The 27,855-nt window shown below is 41.8% G+C and overlaps 1 protein-coding gene across 1 annotated transcript in view; it reads left to right on the top strand.

The window, feature by feature from the left end:
* RTTN (rotatin) overlaps nt 1–27,855 on the top strand; it is a 3,641,098-nt gene that overhangs the window by 1,207,557 nt on the left and 2,405,686 nt on the right. Inside the window, exons 22-23 of the mRNA XM_044067142.1 lie at nt 8,068–8,167; nt 25,060–25,148. Coding sequence (XP_043923077.1) covers nt 8,068–8,167; nt 25,060–25,148 — 189 coding nt within the window. The remainder of the gene's footprint in view (nt 1–8,067; nt 8,168–25,059; nt 25,149–27,855) is intronic.

Genomic DNA, 27,855 nt, shown 5'->3' with positions numbered 1-27,855 from the left:
GCGATCTCCCATCCATTGGTCAAGATTTCTCTTGAACAAGGCCAGCGAGGTGCTCTGCCTCACATATACCGGGATTTTATTCCACAGCATAGGGAGTCTTTGGGTGATGAATCTATCCCTCCAGCACGTCCTATTAATAGCCGTGTCGAGGTTTAAGTCTCCCGCCCTTGTGGCTCTGACGGATCTAGATTTTTTGAGGTGAAGCATATTCATCAAATCTGGGTTTGACATGGCCTTGTATGTTAGGCAAAGGTCACCTCTGAGCAAGCGGTAAGCGACTTTGTCCTATCTTCCCTGTTAGCCACAGTGACCATGGATGCCTCCCAATTGGGGTGGGGAGGCATTACTTGGGAAGGACAGTCCAAGGCACAAGGTCCCTCCAAGAGACCAATCTGCGCATCAACATTCTGGGGATGAGAGCGGTCCTTTTAGCATTGCAGGTGTTAGAAAATCCTCTTCCTCTAGGGGAGCATTGATATTTAAACCGATAACATGTCTGTGTTCAGGTATACCAACAGCAAAGGGAACCCAATCTTACTGCCTCTGCCGAGAAGCTATAAGAATGTGACAATTGGTGATTTCCTCCAGCTGCTTTCTAGTAGTAATGCACATTCTGGGGGAAAAGCCAATGTACTAGCAGACAAACTCAACAGGTCTATTCTGACGCCTCACAGGTGGTCTCGTAATCAGTGGAGGAGAAAATTTTCCATCTTTGGGGCCAACCTTGCTGCGACCTGTTTGCATCTCCCCACAAGTGCAGCAGGTATATTGCCCTGACCCCCCCCTCAGGGGGAGTCACCAAGAGATGCTGTAGTCCACGTGTGGCCCTCCGGTCTTCTTTATGCCAATCCCCCAGTACCTGTGATTTCAAAATGTTTGCATAAAGCCAGTCGTTTGAAGAGCTTAGTCATCCTCATTGACCCTTTTTGGCCTTGCCAAGTGTAGTTCCCCTTCCTTTGGTCTCATCTTCACTATCCTCATTAGATACTGGACCCAAGGTCAGACCTGCTGTCACATGCCTCATGGAAAAAAACTCCAAATATCCCAGCTCTCAACCTAACCACATGGTTTCTCCAGTTCCATTAATAGCCAGACAGTCTAGGCTTTTATCCCCAGTTAGCTCCATACTTTTATCCTCACAAAGACACTCCACTAAAAGGATATACAAATGTAAATGGAAAATATTTTCAATCTGGGCTGTGAAAAATAACATTGATCCATTCACTGCCCGTCTCGGCGGTGCTAGACTTTTCAGCTTCTCTCTCTTTAAAGAAGGGGCTAGTTTTTCCACAATCAAAGTGCAATTGGCATCCATTTGAAATTATCATTCAGGGGATAAAAAGTTTTGTTTGGTTGCTTCTAAGTTATGTAAGGTTTTTAAAAGTCTATAATTATGTAGGACATATTCTACCAAGGATATTGGATATCTGGCCACCCCCTGCCCTCAGAAAACTGAGAGAGTCTACAGGGTGCTTAATGCATACATATTCTTCTGTAAAAATCATGTGGCAGACCTTGCTATTTATTTGGATGGAGGTTAGACGTTCCAATCTCTTTTCTAAATGCTAATCTTGTCTCAGATGACAAAGACATGCTATGTCTTTGACAGATTTGTCATTTAGGGCAATTAACTGCCAAAGTCATGTCATAATATCTATTATCCATTTATGGACATATGCAGCAAAGCCTAGCTAGCCTACGTAACTCGGACATTATATCTAACTTACTGTGGGTGTTCTCTGTCTTCCAGGTCACAAAGCATTCCATTAAGTGTGCTTATGATAAAGTGGATGCTGGGTATAGGAATGCTGCTACAGGTGTAGTTGTTGTGTCTTTTGGCTTTTCCCGGTTAGGGGTCGCCACAGCGGAACTCCGGTCCGCTAATGATTGGCAGTAGATTTTTAGGTGTAGTAATGCATAGAAATGCCTCAATAAGATTACAAAAATTCCTTGAAAATGTTAAGGCTTAATTATTAAATGTGCCACTTGACAGAGATGTTGTTTGGAAACTCATCAATTGGAGTGCTCAAGAAGCTGGAAGAAAGGGGAAAATGAATGCAGTAAGTCTAGCAACTCTCTTTTTGTCTCCAGGTTGAATTAACTGTACGTAAGACCCCTCTTCAAATTATTGCCAGCTATAGGACTCCATCCATGAACCAGGATACCCACTTAGCCTACCTGGATCTGCTTGAGTCGATCAAGATACAACCAAACACACTGGTTTTGAGTGACTTTAATTATATGTGTACTAACACTCTCACCCAAAGGTTCCTGGTCTTAAACTCCAGTGTCCTTGACCCAGCTGGTTTACCCCCCACAAGGGGCTCAAACATTCTGGATCTGGTGGTCACCAACATGGAGGATCGTTGTACCACTCCAAGTGTGTTGCCCTTCCTGGTGAAGTCCGACCACAAATCAGTCTTGTCGGAGGTAACAGTAATACCATCCCTCCAGCAGCAACTAGACCTTCACCAAGACCAATTACGACCTCTTACGTGATGGCATAAACAGCTTCATACCCCCTCCCCCCACTGATGGAGAGATTACATATACTAGAATAAGCACTAATGCTTTAAAAGAGCATCTTTAGAATTCTATTAACTCTGCAGTACCTGATAGGACCAAAGCAAGATCCTCAAGGAAGAACAAACCCACCTGGTGGACATTAGCTATTAACAGGCTATACAATAAGAGGAAGAAATTGCTGTCCAAGAGTAGGAAGTTACGGTCTCAAACTCAGATTTGAGCAGAACTTGTAGTTAATGGTACTACATATACAGAACCTGTGGATGTAGCCAACCTTTTGGCTGACAGGTTCAGTGCAAAATTCACTCCCCTATCCCCACCATCTATAACACAAAGCATCACTGCCACCTGTCCCCTACCTATTATCAACAAAAAGCAAGTTTTAAATGCCTTCTTCAGGGCTAAAAACACAGCCTCAATGGGAAAACACAACATCCCAGGCTGCTTTCTCAATGGATTAAAACAGGAATTAACACCGTTGGGTGCCTTGTTCAACCACAGCCTTACCATGTGTTTCGTCCATGCTGAATGGAGAACCGCTACTGTCATTCCTTTGCATAAAGGGGGGTGCATCCGTGGACCCCGGGAACTATAGACCCATAAGCCTAACCAAACTTATCTGAAAGTCCATGGAGTGTATCATCATGGACCTTATCAATAAAGATATAGGTAATCCACAAATACTCAAACCTACCCAGTTTGGCTTCATCAGAGGGAGATCATGCTGGTTAAACTTGGTGGACTTCTTCAAGACAGTCACCAAAGCCCTTGACGAAAGTAAAATTATGCATACAGCTTACCTGGATTTAGCCAAGGCCCTTGACACCATCCCCCACTCAGGCATTATTGATAAAGTCACCCAGCTGGGTATCAACGCATATATTGTCAGGTGGGTTGCTAACTCGCTCATCAATAGAAGTCATACAGTCAAAATAAGAGACCAGTAACCAGTGGTGTACCACAGGGGTCTGTTCTGAGGCTCCAACTGTTCGAAATATACTTCTCCGAAGTACAGGCAAAAACTAAAGGTCTATGACTGACAAAGTTTGCCAATGACTGCAAACTAGGAGCGGTCATTCAGTCCCCTAATGATGTCAGTATCCTGTAAAAAAGACTTACACAGACTAATAATTGATGCTGAAGTCATGGACTTGCACTCAGTGAGAAAAAATGCTTTATCACCCCCTTCAGCAAGGGTGATGCTCCTGCAAACTACTCCATAAATCGCAATACCTTAAGCATGCAATCACTGGTGAGAGACCTGAGCAAGCAGGTTGATAGCAATCTTACCTTTGATCACCATCTCTCCACAGTAGTAAGAAGGGCATTCTATGTTGCACACCTCATAAGTAAGGTCAATGTATCCAGACAAAAGGTTATAACCCCCTGTACTCTTCCGTCATCAGGCCAATAATACAGTATAATGCTTCCTTTGGTATGTACCTCTCTAAGCATCTGCAGCGATTGGAGAGACTTCAAAGGTTTCTTACAAGGAAAATTCAAGTTCTCCAGTGCGTGTCATATGCGGACAGACTGAAATCATTGTCCCTTTACTGCGTGTCTTACAGCTTGCTCGGAGGTGACCTGTGCCTTGCCTATAAGGCAGTATCCGACCCTGCCTTAGTGGAAATGCTACACATTCGCAAGTCAGATGGTACATATGTCACATGCTCAAGGGACCTTAACCTGGTATGTGACATCAATAGAACTTTCTGGGGGGATAGATTAACTCACAGAGGTTACCTCATCTCTGGAACAGTCTTGCAATCCATGTTAAGCAGAACCCCTCCTTGACCCTATTTAAGCATAATTTGGATGACTGGATTGGAAACTGTAAATTTGCCCCAGGGGTTTCACCTGTGTCCCTCTTAGGTATGAGTTATGGTGCTGATTTAATATCTCCCATAACAGACCAACAAGAAAACAAGTGTTAACTTAGCTAGGTTTGTAAGGGCCCTAGGGCAATTATCCTAGTAACATCCTATAATGCTATGACAGATGGAGGGGGGAGGGGGGAAAGTTAGAGATAAATTTATCGGCTAGTAGGTTTGCTGTATCTTAAGCATCAGTGTAGGTAACATTATTCTTATTCAGCTCAGTGTATTGCTGCATTACGCTTTTGAGAGTAAAAACATAACTAAAAATACCTTGTGATTGTTTTTGGCTTGGGTAGCTATTTTAACTTCATACTTGACTTTGGATTTTATTAAACTGCTGTGTTTGCTTATTTCATTGACAAAGCCTCTAACATGTTGGGAATTATTGTTTCATTTATCCATATTCAGTTATGTTAACTGGGTTTGGTGGAGATTTGAAGCTTGCCATTGTGTTACACTGGAGTAAGTAGTTTGTCTTAAAGACATTTCTAAATTTACCTTGGGTGAAAAGGATCTCTGGTTTCATTTTATTTTTAAGGAAACTGCTTTATGGTCAGACCTAACGAATGCTGAAGTTATGCAAGGGATGGTGCAAGATGCTCGGATTAGAACTAGGGCAAGATGCAAGATGTTATTTCCCCTTGTGAATACTCTGACTAATGCTTCCAGAGCATTTGTACTAACAAAGTCCACGAATCCCTGTATTTGTGCCCTAGTTGTGGAGTAGGTCTCCCAGTCTGTAGATGTGTAATTTAGATCACGTAGGAAAATTGTATTGGGTTTAATAATGAATGATGCTAGTTCCCTTAGATAGGAGTTGTGGCTTTCTTGTGTTATAGAGGAAGTTCTGTAGCAAGTTGATATAAGGTACAAGATCTTTTTGATGGCTATTTGGACATGAAGAAACTGTAGTGCATCATGCTGCTTTATCATCTCTGATGCGAGTGTTTTCTGGATATAGATTGAGGAACCCCCCCCCCCCCCCCACAGTAGCTGGTCTAAACATGTGGAACGCATTATAGCCCTGTACAGCCAGAATCTTCCCATTCTCCTGCTCAGTTAGTCACAATAGATACATCATATATTGCATGGCGGTCAGTCTCAAGGTACCATGGTCCAGGACATATGGGAGCAGCGTTTCAGATACAAACACATAATTCTTAAGTAGATGATTTCCCTATTAAAAGCCTTAAAAGCTGTAAATCACATGTGGACTTCTGGACCCTGTTAGTAATGGACAACACCTCAGTGAAGTTGTGTATCAACATACAGGGAGGATAAGAGCCCACTCCCTTTGCAAGCTAGCCATGATTGCCTGGGAACTGAAAATATAAAACAATCTGACATTTCAGAGCATATATATATAACATCGACAACTAAGAAGATCGACACCGATGCGAAAACACTGACACAGAAATAATCGAAACTACAAATCACGGACATTTAACAGGTAAGGGGTTTAAATTTCGCTAATCATGCCTACCATAAGGACTAAGTAATACAATGATCGTAACACATGCATAACACTGCCACACTTACTAAAACATGGTAGGCATGATTAGCGAAATTTAAACCCCTTACCTGTTAAATGTCCATGATTTGTAGTTTCGATTATTTCTGTGTCGGTGTTTTCATGTCGGTGAAGTCAGTGTCGATCTTCTTAGTTGTCGATGTTATGACCTAGAACCATATATATACATATATATATATATATATATATATATATATATATATATATAAATATATATATATATATATATATATATATATATATATATATATATATATATACACACCCTGTTAAATCAGATCAAAACAGCAGATATTTTAAGCAGATCTAGGAGGGATTTTTATTAGTGGATGCTACACCCATTGGTCTTCCAGGAGAATGCCCCCTAGGGGAGAACTGCCCAAGTAGATTTACTTGCATCTTATCCCAGCAGACAGCTAATCTGGTTCTTTTCCAGGACAACTTACAAATAGGCCTGGAACAGATGCATTCTGTTTTCCATCATCATGAATGCTGTTCTGTGCCTCCTTACCCCTTTCTTCTAATACACAGAGTTCTTAAGGTGCAGATGGACTTTCCAAATATGTTTTAGTAACTCCTTTTTGGTCCCTTTTTGGTGAAGACAAAGGTTATGCCTTCTCATTCACCTAGCTAGGGGCAGTTGCTAAAAGCTTCTTCACAGAGTGGATTTATTTACACAGAAGGAATCCCTAATCACCTCAACATTCAAAATCTCCACCTGAATTTATGGATGATAGGTTTTTGATCCTATTTAGTCATCTTTTTTTCTGAGGATATGTAGCAAGTGTTACAAAAGGCTAAAAAAACTTCTACTAAGAGGTCATATTTAACCAAATGGAAAAGATTTTCTAGTTAGTGACATAAAAAAGAACAAGATTCATCCCAAGCATGGACTTCTCTAGTTCTCCAACACCTGTGTGATTTACTCTGCTCAGGCCTAACATGCCCTTTTATCAAGGCACAGTTTTCAGTTATTTCTGCTTGTCTGCCTTTGACCCCCACCTTTCATCCATATTTCAAATTTAAACAGTTCTTGAAAGGGATATTAGACATTAGACCACCTAGAAATCAAATGGCTCCTCTTTGGATCTTAATTTTGTATTGGAGAAGCTAACCCTCTCTTCTTTTGAACCTGTAGTCCGTTCTTTAAAATTTCATAAGTGAATGTCATTTCTGTGATTTTCAGCTAGACTGGTATCTGAATTACAGGCCCTAATGTCTACTCAACCTTTTTTGACTTTTCATAAAGGCAGGAGGGTGAGTGTTAGAACCAGCCCTTCCTTTATGCCCAAGATGGTTTCTGAATTTACTTTACACCAGATTGTTCATCATCATGTGTTCTATTTTGACCCCCCCCCCCCAAAAAAAAACAGAAGAAAATTAATCTTTAATATTTTAGACATCCACAAACAGTTAAGATTTAACCTGGACAGGGCTAAACATTTTAGGAAATTTAGCCAATTTTTTTTGTTTGCTTTGATGGAAGAAAAAATATGGCTTTCTCGGGTTATTCAGTTTTTTTTTACTTACACCATGACAAAAGCCCTTCTCAGAAAGCCTGGGATCACTTTACCAGAGTTATAGCTACTTCTGAGGCGTTTTGGAAAGAGGTAGACTCTAGATCTATTCTAGAGGAAGCAACTTGATCCTCAGTACACACTTTCACTAGACACTACAAGCTAGACTGAGTTTCCGGAATTAGAGCAGGGTTTGATAAAACTGTTCTATAATGATTTCTAAACTCCGGCCTACTACAAAACATCATCACCTATATTAAACAGTGACCATATTAATGGTATACACACACACACACACACACGTGTAGAGTGTTTGGACTTCAAGTTTTCCCATTGTATTTATATATTAGGTAGTGTAGCTTCTACTAGAGCTGTGTGCAGCTTGGGTCTTCTGGCCTGTTAAATATTTATTGGCACAGATTATATGTTCTGCTTATGGGTTTTTATTTTTTAGTGTAGTGCAAACCGTTTATTCATGACATTGTTTTTGTCAGTTGTATATTAAAATTCCTTACAGTGTCTGATAATTTAATATAGGGGTTCAAAAAAGTCTAAATAAAACAACTCTTTCATGTGTTCAGCAGATTTTCTAATACATGCAATGTTATTTTTAAAGGATGAGACCGTTGGAAAAATATATGAAATCTTCACTTCTGAAGCAGTTGACCTTGTTGTCAGGAAGTCTGCAGCAGAGCAATTGGCTGTAATGATGCAAGGTAATGTACAATGGGGAGATTCATAATGGGGAAAGGGTTGTACTAGATCTTCATTGCAGAGTGGAAATGGTATGAAGCAAATCACAGTTATCTGTTATTCTTCATGTTAGATCACTGCTGCCTAAAACTGTATGGGATATTCCATCAAGGGATCCGACCAGCCATCCAACTTCCAAAGTTTTTGGACACCTTCCATGCTCCTATATGCAAAGAAAGCAGTATAACAGCACTGACTACAGTGCGAAAAACTTTTGAAGAGTGTGCTCCTTTGTGTGCTTAACATTTAATCACAGCTGGATGGATAAGTTCCCCATTAGGGATTACCTTCCACAGTCTTAATTTTGTAAGAAAACATGTTTTATTTTATATATATATATATATATATATATATATAGACACACACACACACACACACACACACATATTTATTTACTGCATTTCTACTTTTTGACTGCTTGTCATACATAGGTTTTTCCCCTCAGAACAATATTGTAATAACTAGCTTCTCAGAATGCGTTCCAATGTAAAATTGTATTTTATTTTTGGATAACAGTATCAAACATTTACCTCTGAAATGTTTTTATGGGGCTAGAAGTATTTCTTAGTTGGGTGCTGTTTAGAAAATTTTACTACAGAAATGTATTTTTCTGTCAGGGGTTGTGATTCACCCTTCAGAGTTCTGCTAGCTGCTTATCAGGTATTTGTCTCAGCTGTAAACCAGTCTTTAGTCCCTCTGAGGATTCTCTAACCTTTGGTACATTTTTGTGTGAGGGTCAGGGGAAGTGTGTTTGGTTCTTGAACCTTAAAGATTTACCTCAGAAGTTTTCTTTCTGTAAAAATGCATCGCCGACTCTTCTAGGCTCTGCTTTTGACCTTTGAGACTCCTTTGGCTTGGACATGGACCAGGGTCCCACTAAATCTATCAGATCCATCCTCAGTCTGCATGAAGGGAAAAAAGCTATTTGTGAGGCTTCAGTCTTCAAGACATCGTTTTCTGTGCCTCAGCCACTGATGAGTGGTTCTGTTGTGGCCATCTATTGTTCCTCAGACCCCTCATCTTTTTCTCCTTGACTCTCTAGTGTTGCTCCTCTGGATATCCCCATGGACCAGTAGTCAGGCATGCTGTCTGCAGCTGTACATTTGCTTTTTTCTGGTTAAAGGAGAACTGTACCTGTAGGCTTCAGGGAGGGAGTCAGGAGATGCTCCTTTACTATTCCACTCTGAGGAACTATTTCTCCCAGGTAGCAACCATCTGTTGAGCCGTTCTTCCCCTTTTGAGCGGGGGGGGGGGGGTCCTAGGAAGAGTTAACATAAATTTAGACATATTTCTTTTCCAGAAGCAGATAACTGGCTGAATTTAGCAAATGGTGATGTTTTTTCTCATAATAAGAAACAAAGAATTTTGTCCCTATTGAATTCTGATTTCCAGCATGAACAATGGAATTTAGACTGGGAAAGTGACTCTCATACTCCCTTACCACAAAGTAGGGATTCTGACTTTGAAGAGTGATTTTCCTCAGATTCCCCTCCTGAAGAATGGTCTCTTTTTCTAATATTGTTGTCAGTGGAAACAATAAGATGTCTGCATCCCAACAAAGAGTTTATGATTTATTACAAATAGATTTTCCTCAAGCTGCACCTGCATCTGTTCCTGTTCTGTTGCCAACATTAGCTGATGACTTTTTGGCAGCCCATACTTTCCCCTCACAATCAGCTCTCTGCTCCAAAAAAGACTGATAAGTTGTTAAGTGGCCCAGTTTCAAAAATGTCCTTTTCTAACCTCAGGGTGGAGCCTCCAATACTTTATCAAACTCAGCTTCTACCAAACTCCTGTCTCCAGCTAGCCTTAGCCATTCTGATAAACTGTGAAAGGATTTGGGTATGTTTGGTAAAAAGGCTTATTTTTCTTCCACCTTGGCTTTCACAATTGTAAATTGTCAGGCACACACGTCTAAGTTTTTGTTGGCTTTTTATGATAATGTAAGGATTTTAATTGCTGATCTTTTGCCTTTAGATACTAAAGCTTATATATGTTCTGTGGTATCTGCTATGTGTTTGGTAATCAAACATTCTTTGAAATGTGCTTTATGAACTACAGATTTTGTTTCTTGAGCTGCTGGCACAGGCTGTTTCGTGAGAGGATTGGCTTGGTTACAGTTTCAAATTTTACCAGAGGTTGTTAAAACTGAAAATTTTAATGCTTCCCTAAATAAAGAAGTGTTATTTGTTCCTCCTCTGTAGAAGTCCTTAAGGGATTTGATAACGGTAGTTACTTTAGGGAATTATCCAAATTTTTCAACCTTTACCTTTTTAAATATATCAAAGATTTTTCTTCCAGTTCTCAGGCTCCTGTTCTAGGAAATAGAACAAGCATTCCTAACAAGATTCAGGTGCACATTTCAAAAATAACAGTGGCATGGAGGTTGAAAAAAGAAAGGAGGGATCCTCTCACAACTAAGTATAATCTAAAAAGTGAGACTGACTATATGACCCCTTAGGATTTTCCCCCTCCTCACTCTAGCAAACCAGTAAATCTTTCCCAAAGTCTAGGTCTACACTTGCCTTTATGACACATTTTAATTTCACTTGGTTCATAGATTCATAGGTGTGTACTAGGCTGATGGCCCTGGAGCCTTTACAAGCCTAGCCATAGGATTACCCTGGCATCATGCCACCCGACCTTAGTTCCCAGTGCCTCTGTCGAGTAGAGCCACTGGAGTTATCCGCGGGGTGAATTTTCTATTTTCCATCCACTCATCAAGATTTCTCTTGAAGAGTGTCAGCGAGGTACTCTTCTCGACATTTATGGGAAGTCTATTCCATAGTATGGGCAGTCTCTGAGTTATGAACCTGTCCCTCCAGTACGTTCTGTTGATTGTGGTAATGAGGTTGAGGTCTCTGAACCATGTGGTGCGGTGGGATTGGGATTTCTTTAGATGTAGCATTTCTAAATGAGCTGGGTCAGACATGGCTTTGTAAGTCAAGCAGAGATCGCCTCTAAGTAGGCGATATGAGACAGAGAATAGTTGGAGTTTTGTTGAGTCTGTCCATATAGGACAAGTGTTTAAGGCCTAGGATCCTCTTTGAGAGGTACTTTTGCGGCCTCTCCAGGTGTTGCAGGTGTCTAGTGAGTTACATGCCAAATGTGGCATTGTACTCGATGATTGGCCTAATGAGGGAAGTGTAGAGGGAGACAATAACCTCTTTCTTCCTGGATGCAAAACCCTTAGTAATGACATGTGCCACATAGGACTTTCTGACCACAGTGGCAATGTGGTGATCAGAAGAGAGGTTGCTGTCAACCTGTGTTCCCAGATCTCTTATAACGCCTTCTGTGTTCAGTGGACTACCTTTGATGTGGTAATTCATGGGAACCAGGTTTTTCCCAAAGGGGATGATGACACTTTTTTTGGCATTGAGCTTAAGGTCATGGTTCTGAAACCAGTCGTTGGTCTCAGTGAGACCATTCTGTAGGATGTCAACATCACTAGGGGAGTTAATAATAGCTCCCAACTTGCAATCGTCTGCGGACTTTGTCAGCCAGTGTCCCTTCATTTTGGCATGGACTTCAGAGAAGTAGATACCAAACAGGAGACACCCAGGACCGAACCCTGTGGGACTCACTCGTGACTAGTTGGCAGTCTGACTTGGAGTCAGCTACTTTCACACTGTGGATTCTCTCTCCGAGCCAGTTTCCAACCCACCTAGTGATATAGGGGTTGATGCCTAGCTTAGTGAGTTTTTCTATAATTCATGAGTGGGGAATAGTATCAAAGTCCTTGGCCAGATCAAGGTAGGCTGTATGAACCACCTTGCTTTCATCCACATCTCTGGTGACTGACTCAAAGAAGTCAAGCAAGTTGAGCAGGCATGATCTACCCTTCATAAAACCAAACTGTGTGGGATCCAGAGTTTGGAGAATTCCCTATATCCTTGTTTATTAGGTCCATGATGATACACACACTAGACAAAAAAGTTACAAATTGCACTGGGACTTTCTTCCTCATTTTCAGGGGATCCCTGCATATCCTCCCAATCAAACTGGCCTCTTCCCTCCTGTTCTAGATCTGATGCTACCTCAAGGGGTAGTAGAGTCTTTTCTACCAGATCAAAGATGGAAAGGATTTTACTCAGGAATTTTTCTTGTGTCAGAGAAAGAGTCTAGAGACTTGTAGACATTTCTTTTGTAAATCTCCACAGTATCCATCTTTCATTAAGCTTATTTTCATTAAAATAGTCATGATTTTGTTTTTTGGCAACCATCCTCTTCTGCAATTGAAAAGGTTGTACAAACAAGCTGAATTTATAAAAGATATGGAATTTATTCTTCTCAGTCCCCTAGCTGCTCAGATATTGCTGCTGAAAGGTGCACACACGCACTTTATTGTCTAAACTGCTGCAAAAGCAGATAGTTACTACCATAAAGGCAGATATTGCTGAAAAAACTGTCATAAAGCAGGTACATAGCTGATGTTTCAATAAAAGTCTTCCAGAAAACAATGCTATTGTAAAAGTCCTCTTATTAAAAGAGTAACTGTATACTTAAGAATGAATGGGAGACCTAGGACTGCTTTGAAGTCAATATCAGAGTTGGGTAGTGTGATGGAATTCAGACTCACATCTACAACGTCTCAACCCAACACCTTAATCTTATTGTGATGGATAGAGCAGATATAGCACAGTAAGAATGACTCCTCACTCATCAAGCCTTAAGTACAATGTCAGAACATATTAATTGGTTCATAGTTTAGTTTAGCACTAGGCTAACTACCCTTGTGGGCTGTTTTAAGCCTAGCCAGTTACCCCCTGTGAGAATCAAACCCCCTGTACCTTGTGTTTGTAAGGTAAACACCTTAACCATTATGCTAACCTTAGTTGTGTCTCAAAATTTTAATTTTTTTAATCCCATTAAAAATATTCTTTTTGATAGCAGATGAGGACAGTTTACTCCACGATGTCTGCTCATTTCCACCCTGTTTCCTAATCAGTAGACCGTACTTTACCAATAACTTTTCATGTTGCAGTCTTAGAACTTCATAATTGATTACTTGGCTAATGTCCCAAGGGGAGACTTTTTAAGCCTAGCCATGCTTTCCAAATGTATCTGACAATTTTTGACGCCTTAGGGTTATTTTAAGCGGGTGTATGTAGTCTTGGGCTTTGAGGACTCCCCATTGTCTGCTCCATGTATACTTTTACTCCATCATTCTCTTCTACTATTACTGCAGAGCTTGCAGTATTTAAACAATGTGATCTAATTTTGAAATGTGCATGCCAGTTTGTCCAGTAAGACTGTATGTGCCCATTGTAAATCGAACACTATCAGTACACAAAAAAGCTTGGCGAAAAATATTTACTGCATGTCCATATTACAGCAGAGTATCTCTCAGTATGCTAAAGCCATTTAATTGCAGTTCTCCCACTAAGTTAATATGAAGTATATATAAAAAGAAGTTTGGTACTTACGTGTTATCGCAACCACATTTTGCGCTAATGCTGGTTGCTTCTCCTTGTGTCAACTGTCTTTAATGTGTTCTTGTTTTTTGGAAGGCTTCTCACTTCAATGGCTGAAAAAATAAGGTTTGAAAAATAGGTTTCCCCATTTACTGCCAGCATCTCAAGATGTCAGTTAAGCAAGTCCCCCATTCCACTTAAAACGCGTTCCGCGTTCCTTTTTCTCAGCCTTTACCGCCCTGAGAACAGAAAGCATCTGGAAAGAAAAGCAAGCAAGTACCCTGTCTAAACTCCTTACAAAGTAATCGGGAAGGGTAGACTGTTAATACACGATCTTGGTGGTGGGTTTGTAAAACACGAGTAAGGGTTTGCACATGTTAGGATTTTGTGGCAGCTAATCCGTTGGAAGTGTGTGTGTCTGTCTATTATTGTACGCTATGACTACCCACACTCCTTTCAGGCCAACGTTCATATATATACACTCAGTCACTGTGATCGCTCGCTGAATTAAATGCTTGACATCTTTCAAGCACGCTAGCCAGAAATCCTCAAATTTGAACCCTTACTCATTTCACAAAGCCACCACCAACATCCTAGAAGAGTTTTTCACAGTCTATTCTTCCTGATTACACTCCCTTGTTACTGTGTGAGTAAAAGACAAGAAAGTCCAGCACTTCAGAAATTGTGGTTGAGATAACACGTAAGTAGCAGAAGGTTTTAATGGAAACAAACATCTGCTGGCTCACTGATTTTGTACAGCACTTTAGACACTTATAAAACTGGATACAAGTTTTTATTTCATGTTTTTTTTTTGTCTTGTACTACCCAGTGATAATTTATTTCATTCATGTCTGTTAAAGGAACATCCACACATATGTGGAGGTACACGTGTCTCATGTATGATTTAGCCATTCCTGGAAACTCACATTTGTGAATACAAATATACAAACATGAAAGGAATTAATGAAAAAAGTTCAAGCATACAGTAGCAGTATTTTTGAAAAATAAGTAATTGCCTTCCTAAGTAATTCCATTGTATAATAAGAGTATATCATCCGGGTCTATATCACATAGTTAAGTCTTATAACTTTGAACACTTAATGTTCGAACCATTATGTTCGAAGTTACAAAACTTCAACTGTGGATTAAAAAAAAAAAAAAAAAAAAAAATGGAAAACACACCTCCAGCTACTTAAATATACCACCCCCGAGATCGTACCCCATTGAACAAAATGGAAACCTCAGCTTATGGAGATTTCCATTCAAACGCTCCAACTTTTACAAATTCGAACCTATGGTCTTGACCATATGAGGTTTGAACTTGTAAAAGTTCAACTACATGATAGGAACCCTATCATCCTTGGGCGTGGGTAATGCAGAATCTGATAATTCCAGATTTAATAATGTTTAGAACTGATGCTGCAGATTTTAGAACTGTTTGGCATATAAAAGTTCCCTAAGCTTTTTTTTTTTTTTACCACACTGGAAGTCAATCAGCAGAAAACAGCCCCTGGATTACCTTTAAAAATGATAAATGTATTTTTCAATTTTCCTTTCTCCTCTTCTTTTTGTTGTGAGGAGCTCTATTATTTTGCTATTCATACTTTGACACACTCTGAATTTGAGGACCATAATCTGTTTGGCTTAGTGAGAAAAAGGAAGGTCGAGCAAGGATGCTAAGATCTCTAAGGGAATAGTAAGCGAGGTGTATATCTCCCCTCAGGAATATATGAGAGTGAGTACAAGGACAAGGCCTAGGACATAGTAACCTAAGAAATTTTTTTTTTTTTTTTTTAGAAACGAGCTTTTCAAGTTTGCGTCTAGGGGGATATATTCCATAGGGTATATTATATTCAGTAATAGTCTGACCAGTACAGAGTATAAGGGAATGATATGCTTGGATTTGAATGAGATGGTTTTGGCACTTAGTTGTGAAATATAGAAGGATTTATTGACTACAGTAGCCACATGGTGATCACAAGAGTGGGAGCTATCTACCTACTGCGGAGCTCAAATCTTTAAAGATCGTTCACTTGATAACGGGGCGTTATCAGTGCTATGTGATTAGGTATTTCCCAAAGGTGATAACACTACATTTTTGGTGGGTTTTTTTTTTTTGTAAGCACCAGGTCTTCTCTCATTAGTTTATTTTGAAAGGTAAATATATCTTTTGGGAATTTGACATTTATGCCCAGCTTGTAGTCATCAGCAAATTTGGTCAAACAAAGATTATTAACAGTTTTGAGATCAGAGAATTAAATTCAGAACAGGTGGAGACCAAGCACAGATCCCTGGGTGAAACTACTTGTTGCCTTTTCTCTGTTTGCAGTGGCTTCACCTACACAGATAACATACACATTGACCTTTAGCCATTTGACTATCCGCTTTACTGCATAGGAATCAACTTTTAAGTCATTATTTGTGCTGCACACATCTCCAAGCTCACACTGAGGCTTCATTTCCACCAAAACATAAACAGGATCTGCTGGTGAAGTTGATACCTTTTACAGAAAATCCTTCTTTTATGGAACAGCCTCCCATTAGATATAAAGCAGAATAGCTTTCTGATTTTTTTTTAAGGGTAATCTTGACAAGTGGATGAACAATCATAATTAACTTCAGTAGGTGTGTGTGTATGTATATATCCTCTTACTGTATACTTCTGGCTGCAAAATCTACAATCTGTATGCTACTACTCTGTAATGTCTCTCTTGTAAATTTTTCTTTTCTCTGTAAACTTACGGAGATTTTCTCCCCAGGACTCCACGGAAAGCGGACACTTGTTGTCCAGTCGGACTATCCTGGCAAACAAATGTTAAATAAATACATATATATATATATATATATATATATATATATATATATATATATATATATACACACACACACACACACACACACACACACACATACACACGTGTGTGCATGTATATACACTCTAGTGTATGTGTGAGATATATTTATGCACACTAATGTATGTGTGTATGTATCTATACATACACACACACACACACACACACACACACACACACACACACACACACACACACACACACACACACCTTTAAATACTGATGGCCTAGCTTAAGTAAACTGCTTTGTCATGTTATACCTTCTGGATGCACACACTTTGTCATATGTTATACCCTCTTGATGTACACACAGATTATGGAAGTATAGCCGCATTTGCTGTTGTTTACCTGCCATACTGGCAAATATCCAGATGGGAGAATTCACTTGCAGGCTGGAGAGACCACCTAGGTTTTTACTCAGTGCATGGGGTGTGGTAATTGCAGGTGAGAGGGTTGTGTACCAGCTAGGTTTAGCTTAGACCAGTACTTCTTATGCTGAAATCCTTTGAGAGAGAGACAGAGAGGGAGAGAGCTGTTTCTAGACCCTCTCCTGATTGTATCAGACAGCCAGTTTATTGAGTTCCACCCCTGTTTAGGGTACCAGTTCACAGTCAGTGTTGTGCTGTAGTCAAAAGGCCTCCCACTCTCAGTACTTCAAAGCCTTCTGGAGGTGAACAGTCTGGCAAAAAAGCATATTGGGTTCCATCCCCTGTTCAGGCAGTTAGGCCTTATCTGGCATTGAACTATAAGGAGGCATTCTTCTTTCAGCACTCTTCATCACTGATAAGGTGAACAGACTTCCAGATGCTCTGAACCAGGTCTTCAACCCTCTTCTTGATTTCCAGGTGTAGAAGAGCTGCCTATTCAGGGTTTCACAGAGGTGTTGCACTCTGAAGAGTGACCTATTTGCCATTCTAGAGAATGTGGCCCTCACCCTTCTGCAGAGAACAAGCAGGGCAAGGAAAGTTAGGGGTAGGCACATACTCTTTACTGTATGCATTCCCTTCATTCTATCAATCCCATGTCTCAGCATCATTACAAGGTTTATGGAAGGAACAACAAATCTTATTTTCTATATTCCATGGTAACTAAGAGTGGCATCGTTAGTCCTTAAAGTATCCAGTGGTAAAGAAAATCCTTCTTGTCTTAGCTAGATATGTCTCCTGTGCCTGGGGTGATGGACAGCTCACTTTAAAGCTTGGTGTAGAAGCAGACTTTCTTATTTCTCCAAATATGCCTGCAAAGTTCTCAGAACTGACTTGAAGCTGCTAGAAAACCATTCACTTTGTGGGCTTATGTTGTTAAGTAGAAGCAATTCTCATTCTGTGCAAAGTGTTTCTCTAAGTGGTCCCAACTGGTAAGCTTGCAGGTAATTTTACTGTAGCTGAGGCACCTCCATGAGTGGGCTTAGTTCTTCCATGATCCTTGTGAATGAATTACCAGATGTTAAGTTGTCAATCTCGCCTTCATTCTTGCTGGATGGGTTCGGAGCCGATCCTCGGCTCCGACTCGGCACTTGCTAAGCTCGAGAGTCACTTTTACCACCTCGAGGCAGCCCCATATCCCATGATGCAAGGCGGTAATTATCCAGATCTCGTTTGCCGCTTCGCTAATGAGGTCATCTTTTTTACCAGCTCCTGGTAAGTGATATTTTTCTTGATATTGTCAGGTTTTAGGTGCTCAAAATCCTAAATATTAGTCTTTTAGTCTTCAGTGTACTTGGTTCACTTAGCTCCATACCCATTTTTCCTTAGTTTTCTTAGTTTTCAGTTTTTCGGGCCTTAGGCCTTTTCCACCCTCACAGTTCCTGTCAGGATTTCCCTCAGGTAGTGTGTGTGTTGTGTCACTGTAATAATAACTAATTTTGTTAGTTATTAATTATTAGTTATTAGTGTCTTAATTGGACTGATTGGTGTGTGTGTGTGTTTTAGGACCGAGACATGTCCAAAGATACTAGGGTCTCAGGTTTCAAGAAGTGTGACTCGTGCTGTCAGAAGATGTCTCTGACAGACGGTCACCCTTCTTGTATTTATTGCCTGGGACCCCTACACCTGCAGGACTCCTGTGCTATATGTCATTCTTTCAGCCAGAGAGTCCTGCAGGAATGTAGAAATAAGTTGATCCTCAGGGGTCTTCTTAAACCAGAGAGCTCCCCGGCTAAGGTCGGCTCCGGGAAGCCCTCTAAGCCTCCCAAGACCCAGGCTTCGGTGTCCAAGTCTGTGGTCTTGGTTCCGACTCCACCGGAGTCGACATTGGCTCCGTCCGGAGCCGATCCTTCCTTGTTGGAAGCTTCTGTGCCGGCGCCGATACCCTGGCTTAGGCTCCTGTGTCGGCTCCGTCTGGAGCCGACACCCTAGCGTCGAAGCATGTCTCAGCTCCGGCTGGAGCCAAGATATCTTTGTCTCCTCTCGGAGCCGAACGTCCTTCGGCTCCGATGGCTCCGTCCAAGAAGAGGTCTAGATCTCCTTCTTTGGAATCTATACACTCGGCTCCAGCCTCTCCCTTGCTTTCGGAGCAGAGCCATCGGAGCCGATCATTGAGGTCTTCCAGGCTCTCAGACCACGACTTAGAGAGAGTGGTAAGTAGGCTATTAAAGTCACAGGCACTAGCCCAGATGCTCCATAGCCCGTCTCATCAGACGTCAGCTATTCTACACCCCCCTGAAATTCCTCCTTCGACTCTCCTACAGAGTTCGGAGCCGGAGATTATTGGTACCATGACTGTTGCTGCTTCGGAGCCGATATCACACCTTTCGGCTCCGTCGTCCTCGACTCCTATCTCCTCCTTGAGACCTTCCTTGGAGGGATCCGGGCGTCGGGCTTCCCTGGTCGGCTCCGAGGGGGCGAGTGGCATCGGACCCTTGTCCGACCCCATTCTCCCTCTCGGGGCTTCGGCCTTCGTGAGCTCGGCCCCGACATCTGCTTCGGAGCCTTCCCTTTCGGTGGGACCAGGGATCCCTGTTTCTTCAGAGCGGGACCTCTCGGCCCTTCCTGGAAGGGGAGCCTTCGAGGTGATGAGGAGTGTGCTAGCCCCAGAGCGTAGCCAGCAGTCGGTTCCTTTAGCTCCTCCCTCTACAGTGCCTGTAGATGCCTCTTCCCGCTCTCTTGCTCCCGGACTCAGAGATCCATCGCCCCAGGTTTCCCCATTTGGAAGGACTTCCTCTTCTGAGGTTTCTCCTGACCCTTCAGGTGAACCCCCCGCGTAAGTGGACCTGCAAGAGGAAGCATTTAGACTCCCCTAAGTCTACAACATCAGATACCAATTTAGATGAGTCGGAGGGGTCCCCAAGATCTCCCTCTGAGGATGTCTCCTTTTCAGACATCCTTGAACTCCTGAAACAGAGGGGGAACTGGCCCTCCATCAATCCCACCGAGGATGAATCGGTATACCTGGAGGCCTTTGGATCTCGACTCTCCACCTCCTGGGTGTCTCCGCCTTTCGACCCCCTTATGGAGTCCTAGCTCGAAAGGCGTGGGCATCTCCTGATTCGGTGGAACCAGTCCCCAGGAGACCTTCAAAGTTTATCACGGCCCCCGCTGAAAAGCAGTTTCTTACTAAGGGTGTCCCGGTTGATGCCATGGTGGTGGCGGCCACCACCAAGAAAGAACTTGCAGATCCTTCCATGCCAGTCCATCCTCCTAACAAGGAGTCTAGGACCATGGACAGGTATGGCAAGCTGATGTTTTCCTCAGCAACCTTTGCTATGTGTTCGCTGAATTATTTGTGTCACTTCACCAGACTTCAGAGAGACATCCTCAAAGAACTAGGTGAAGTAGTACAGGATCCGTCAGCAGCAGGGGCTCAAGAAAAGATCGCCTCTCAGCTGGGAATCCTAAATTCCATAACCAACTCCTCCATGCGGCTCATTTCTTATGCAGCCGATGGGGCGAGTAGAGCTGCAGGCACAGGAGTGGTCCTTAGACGTCAGTCCTGGATGCGGCTCTGTAATTTTGCAGACCCCTTTAAGGCGTCCTTCACAAACTCTCCCTTTGATGGGACAACATTGTTTGGCCCTCAGGTGAAGGACACTTTGACCAGGTGCAAGCAGGACGGCAAGACTCTTTCTGCCGTAGGAGTCCGTTTCTCCACTCCTTCTAGACCTTACTCCAAAGGTCAGAAGGGAGGGAAAATGTGGTTCCGGAAATCACAAGGAGTCACGCCTGACGCACGTGGTCATTTTACCCCCAGAGGCAGAGGGGGTAATAATAACAGACGCCGCCCTAGGGGCAGAGGGGGTCCGCAGAACCAGGGCTCCAGAGAGCCTCTCTCTGACAAGCCCTTCCAGCATCCCTGAGGTGTTGCCCGACTGCCCACCCTTGGAGGCAGTCGGGGGAAGATTGTCGCTGTACCCAGAAGCCTGGCTTTCCCTCTCTCAAGACAAATGGGTACAGTCAATCATATCCGAGGGTTACAAGATTCCTTTTGAGGAAAGCCCCTTCCCTCAAAAAGGTTCCCTTCCAGACGTACCACCCGGTCTAAGGGAAATTGCAACATTAGAGGTGTCAAAGCTCCTAAAGAAAAGAGCCATCCAGCCAGTACCAAAAGATCATTTAGAGTCCGGAATCTACTCAAGGTTCTTTTTGGTCCCGAAAAAGACGGGAGACTGGAGACCAATATTAGACCTCAGCAGGCTCAACAAGTCTGTCAAAAAGACAAGATTTCGGATGGTCACACTTCAATCGATTTTGCCCTTTCTGGGCAAAGACAACTGGATGTGCTCCATAGACCTTCAGGATGCGTACTATCATATAAAGATTCACAGACGCTCCAGAAGTTTTCTCCTCTTTCGGCTGGGGACCAGTCATTTTCAATTCAGAGCCCTGCCCTTTGGCCTCACTACAGCCCCCAGAGTGTTCACCAAATGCATGGCAGTGGTCACGGCTCACCTGAGACGTCAAGGATTCCAGGTGTTTCCGTATCTCGACAACTGGCTCCTCTCAGCCACCACCAGGCATCAACTCCTCCAAGCCAGAGATTACACTCTACGTCTCTGCGGTCACTTAGGAATTTCAGTCAACTTCGAAAAGTCTTCCTTGTCGCCCTGCCAATCTATTACCTTTATAGGCGCAAATTTAGACACTACTCGGATGTCAGCAAACCTAACAAGTCAAAGAATCCTAGATATCCAAAACCACGTTCGGATCATCCTATCCAGCGAAAGGGTACAAGCCAGGATGGTCCTGAAAGTGTTGGGCCTCATGGCAGCTGCCATCACATTACTTCCTCTGGCCCGCTTTTACATGCGTCTCCTACAGTGGATGTTGTTCACCCAATGGTCCTTCCAGCAGCTTCCCATGCGTCACAAGATTCTGGTGACACAAACCTGCAAGAACCATCTATCCTGGTGGATTTCCTCTCCTCTAGTTCATCAGGGCAGACCATTTGTTCCTCCGGCCCCGGTAGCCACGGTCACTTCGGATGCCTCCCTGATCGGGTGGGGGGGCATTATCAGGGCAGGACGATTCATGGCACGTGGCAACCGTTCGAATACCACCTGCACATAAATGTCCTAGAGATGAGAGCAGTGCTTTTAACGTTGCAAGCCCTCCACGACTTTCTTCCTTTAGGGACTATTGCAGTTCACACGGACAACATGTCCGTCGTGTGGTACATCAACAAGCAGGGCGGAACAAAGTCCTATCCCTTATGTCGAGAAGCTCTCAGACTTTGGCAGTGGGGGATCTCCTCTCATCAGTTTCTGGTAGCAACGCATATCCCCGGGAAAACCAACATAATAGCAGACAGATTGAGCAGAGCTATTCTCATGCCTCACGAGTGGTCTCTCAAGCAATCCATTGTGGAGGAGATTTTTCAGAAGTGGGGCCGCCCATGCTGCGATCTTTTTGCTACACCCCAAAACAGCAAATGCCCAGACTTCTTCTCTCTCTTCCCACTTCCAGGCCATCCCCCCAGAGACGCTCTCACCCAAGATTGGCATCCGGGACTCCTTTATGCCTTTCCTCCCTTTCCTTTGATACCACAAGTTCTCCAGAAAGCTACCGTTTTGAGAGCCAAAATTATTCTCATTGCCCCTTACTGGCCTCGACAAATTTGGTTCCCGTTCCTTCATCGCCATCTTTTGGTGCAGCCTTGGCATCTGGACCCAGTTCCAGATCTTCTGACCCACCAGTCGGGTCAACTGCACCGGTCTGTTCCTTCCCTCAACCTCACAGCTTGGTTGCTCTACTTCCTTCCTTAGCCAGGCTTCCTATGATCTCTAACCCCGTTAGAGATATCATAGTAGCTTCTCTACCAGGAGAATTTACACTAGCAAGTGGAAACGCTTCTCCTTTTGGGCACAATCTAAGAACATAGACCCCTTTACTGCCCCTATACAGTCGGTCTTGGATTTCCTAGTGGAAATTTTTCACTCAGGTTCTTCATCTTCCACAGTCAAAGTTCAGTTGGCTGCAATCTCGAATTTCCATGTCGGGTTTGCAGACCACAACATTATGTCCCACAAACTTTGTAAAGCCTTTCTCAAAGGAGTGTTCCTTCTTAAACCCCCTGTTAGAGATCCTCCACCACAGTGGGACCTAAATTTAGTGCTGACATCCTTGATTCTTCCCCCTTTCGAACCGGCTGCTTCATGTTCATTAAAGTTTCTTTCTTGGAAGACTCTTTTTCTAGTCGCTATTACCTCGGCTAGAAGAGTGTCTGAACTTCATGCTCTCTGTGTTCGTCCCCCTTATTTAGTTTTCCACAAAGACAGAGTGTCCTTGAGAACCAATCCATCATTTTTGCCCAAGGTTGCTTCTAAGACAAATTTAAACCAATCCATTGATCTCCCTGTATTTTTTCCAAATTATTCTAACAGGGCGGAACAAAAATTGCATTACCTAGATGTTCATCGCCAACTCAGATATTACTTGGACAGAACAAAACAATTTAGGAAGTCCGATCAGCTCTTCCTTTCTTATGCTGAAAATAAAAAAGGTCTCCCTGTTTCTAAAGTGACCTTATCCAGATGGCTATCTTCCACTATTTCTGACATTTATCAGCTTAGGGGCAAACAGCTGAACTCAAAACCTAAAGCTCATTCCACAAGAGGTCTAGCCACTTCTACAGCTTTTCAGGCTAGGCTGCCCTTAGATACTATTTGTGCAGCAGCCACTTGGGCCACTCCTCATACCTTCATGTCTTATTACAAATTGATTTTGGCCTCCAGGGACAGGGCAAGCTTTGGTTCCACTGTTCTCAAGAGTCTGTTCCATTGAGCCACCCAGGGTAGAGGTGCTAGGGACGCGGTCCCATCCAGCAAGAATGAAGGCGAGATAGACAACTTAACATTTAGAAGTTATGTACCTACCATAACGTTCCATGTTAGTTGTCTTCTCTCGCCTTCTTTCTTGCGTCCCTCCCTCCTGTCCCCCTAGCCTGGACAGACCTTGATCTTCCCTTTTTTCTTTGGAAGATTCTTCTTCCTTGGACACCAGTTAGTTCTCGTCCTTAATTACCTGGTTTCCCTTACAGCCTTTTTAGGTTAGTTGTTTCTCTTTCCTTAGTGGAAAGTTGTTATAGGCAGTTTTTCCTCTAGATACCAAACGAGATCTGGGTAATTACCGCCTTGCATCATGGGATATGGGGCTGCCTCGAGCTGGTAAAAGTGACTCTCGAGCTTAGCAAGTGCCGAGTCGGAGCTGAGGATCGGCTCCGAACCCATCCAGCAAGAAAGAAGGCGAGAGAAGACAACTAACATGGAACGTTATGGTAGGTACATAACTTCTAATTTTTGCTTATCGTGACTTTCTGGCGGACAGGACTGTGATTCAAAACTGACTGATGAAACAGTTCCAGAAAGAGTATTGCACATTTCTTTCTTTAAAAAGCATATTTCTACTCTGGCACTTGTTCTACACGGTAGACCAGCTCTTTGAGTAGGCTAGTTCAGTAGAATTAGTTTGCTTTTGTTGCTATCACCTGTGAGAGGCTCCTCTTGCAGCCCAATCTGATCTTATACAAGGGTAGGATATCCTTCAGGATGAAATTATGATTTCTTTCATGATAAGCCCATACTTCATTCTAAATATGCTCTTAGAGATTTCTCCGAATCAGCCTGTCAACCTTTTGGTTTTGTGTTGGTAGAAACCGAGTGAAGACAGACTTTTTTCAACCTGGATGTACATCTTCAGCTTAGCTGTTACTTGGAGTAACTGTGCAAGTTTTGAGAAATGGATCCTCTGTTCATCTACTCTGCTTCAGGAATGGAAGGGCTTTTGATTGTTGTTGAGTCTATATTCTGTTCTTTAGTCCATCTCATGTGTGTTATACTATTGCAAGTTGTGCATTATGGTGAAGATTTAGCCCTCAGTCATCTATACCTGCTGTGAAATCTGTGGGTCCCAATTTGTTACCGTGTTAAACTGAGAAAAAATCCACACAGAAATACTATGGATGTTATTTAATTGTGTGGACACAGATAAACTTTTCAAACAAATTTGAATTTTTTAGGTTTTCGCTTTGCTTTGTGAATCACAGATAGTCATATCTGAACCATTAGTTGTAAAAAGTTAATTTTGGACTTGAGCTAGTGCCAACTTGTTTTCATTCTGTCTTAGGCATTTTTGTCTTGTTTGTGTTTCGCAGATATTACCAAGCACGAAATTCTGATGCAGTTAGGAGTAATTGACAAGCTACAGTCACTTATTCAAGAGTGCATCCACAAGAATGGGAAGGTAAACTCAACCAGATTATAACAGAAGAAGGTCTTTGTTCATGCAGTAGTACATTGTGCAGAAACAAGCTGACAAAAACTTTGAAGTAAAATATCACTTCTTGCAAGACTTATAACACTGATAGACATACTGGTAAAATAGTTCCTCAAAGTTGCCCATTATTTCTGTCCTGCATATAATAAACACCTTCTGTTGAATTGAATTTTGTGCTAAAAATGATTTACATCCCTAGAACTTTTGTAAACATTTTCCTAGTACTAGTACCAGGGCCATTTCCTCAAGCAGCACAGGAGTAATTGCTTGTAGCTGTTGACTTTGCTTTTAATATCACATCCAATGCAGCATTGTGTCATGCATTTGGCACATTAACTATATGCTGTTCTCATGGACCAACATGTTTGGATGGTGGCTCTGGGCACAGTGTGTAATTACTTATAATGTGTGCCACTTGTAGTGGACATATTTCATGTTCATACCTTGGTTTTAATATTTGGCTTCTTTGCAGCCCCTAGAGTGTTTAAGTACTTATACTTAGTCTTTGCCTGCCTGAGGACTTAGGTTGATAATATTGTACTCTTCAGACAGAACGGCATCACTATTCACACAACACTGATATTTTCTTTTGGGAGTACAGTAGACTAAGATAAAGCTTAAAATATCACTTCTTAAAGAGTACAGTTTCTGTGTATATTGTGACACAGTTGTGATACTACTGCTACTCCCTCCAGAGTGTGTTAAGGAGATAAGATTTAAATGCACGCTTGTTAGCCATGCCAATAAGACAATCTTGCAAGACTCTAAAGCTTATATCTTTGTTTATTTTCATGGCGCAACATACAGTGACTTGCATGATACAGCTACATAACAATTATAGCTAGTCATTCAAGTCCTGAAACAATTGCGTTTTTTTTTTTCTTGGTGGGCATAACATTGAAATCTCTCTGGGAAGGCAACTCACACCATTATTGCCTTTCCATTTCTCAAAAGTAGATACTTTGGATTATGTAGGGGAATCATTGTGAAGGTATTTAAGGTACAGAAAATTTGTTCTCCAAAAAGTGTTATTATGTCCACCTAAAAGTGAAAGAAATTAGTTTGTGTTTTGTCTGACATTTAAAGCATTATATAGGCGCCTATGTGGAACTGCTCTACAAATAATGACAGACATTGTAACAGTGATTTAATGATTAATCATGTTGGTCAGAGGGAGATTTTTTTCTTTATGCAAAGAAGATATGAAGGCTGAGTAGCATCATATCATTAAGCAGTTTGCCAGCCCTTCAGGGACACCACTCAGGAAGTTTCATTATGGGGAGTGGTGTCTCTAACATATAACTGGTACCTGAGCAACCCACTGCTCTAGACATACCAGCCCTGTATGTGTGTAGCAGAAGCATACTGCTTAGACTTGGAACTTTTAATCTAACAGTGGGGACCCTCCTTAGTGGGTTTGCAGCTGAGTTCAACCTTTCTTCCATTCCATTTCTACTTTTTCTGTCTAGGATTGTCATACTTTTACAAGCCACACACAATACAATGATGTATGCCATCATGTGAAGTGGCACACTAGGAAAGAACAACTAGTTCCTGAGCACCACTTTTCCCCAGTTCATTTCTTTCACATAGATGGTCTGAATCTTGATCATGGCTTAACTGCATGGAAAAGTTCCTGTTAACAGTTTTCAGTTTTTGAAACAGTGAACATTCTAAATATTTGCCGTCAACTAGCAAGCTAAGATTCATAACAGTAATCTGCCTAATGCTTGGAAGATAAGCAGGACATGTATGATAGCCGAAGTGTCTGCACTTCAACCTGACCAGACTCAGACATTGCAGAGGGAAACTCCTAGCCTACATTATCATGAAGGTAATGGAGCTGGAAATGTCATCGATCAGCTATCTACTGAAGTTTCTCAAACGGAATTCTAGGTGTCTAATGGAATACTGTCACAAGACTGAAAAAGAGGAGGACAGGTTTCAGTCAAACTCTCCTGAAGGAACATGATTTGCATGTGATGAGCGTGTGCTTGAATATCTACAGCTTGATATGTCACTCATCTTTCTCTTTTATAGACAACCTAGGAAGGGAGGTACAGCAATGGCTCCTCATTTGTGTGTGCTTGTGCGTGTGTGTGTGTATCTATATATGTATATATGTATAAATATATATATATATATATATATATATATATATATATATATATATAAATTGTGTGTGTGTTGTATATATATACATATATACATATATATATATATATATATATATATATATGTGTGTGTGTGTGTGTGTATTTATATATATATATATATATATATATATATATATATATATATATATATATATATATATATATCTATAGATATATAGATAGATAGATAGATAGATAGTATTGTCAGGCTCTGGATTGCATTGCATAAGTGGAAATTCCTTAAGATTCCAAGAGCAGGCTAAGTTATTTCTTACACTTATTTCACTGAATTGCACTTCTGAAACGCTTATAATTGTGCTATACAGTTGATCTACTATATTTTTGCACTGTTATAAAGCTTTTTTTTAATGTTTCATTGCATTTATGTACTGTTTTAAACTGTTTTAAAACTACTTAACTGTAAACTGTTTTTCATACTGAGAGTTGTATTTTCTGTTTGTGATTGCTATATCCGAACCTTTATGTGCATTTTTGTCTGTTAAAAGCATTCTCTAGTC

Source organism: Protopterus annectens, chromosome 3.part1 (assembly GCF_019279795.1).
Source record: "Protopterus annectens isolate FY-2018-M chromosome 3.part1, PAN1.0, whole genome shotgun sequence".
Classification (NCBI taxonomy): domain Eukaryota; kingdom Metazoa; phylum Chordata; order Ceratodontiformes; family Protopteridae; genus Protopterus; species Protopterus annectens.
Note: the sequence above shows the minus strand (reverse complement) of the source record. Positions and strands in the feature narration are given on the sequence as shown.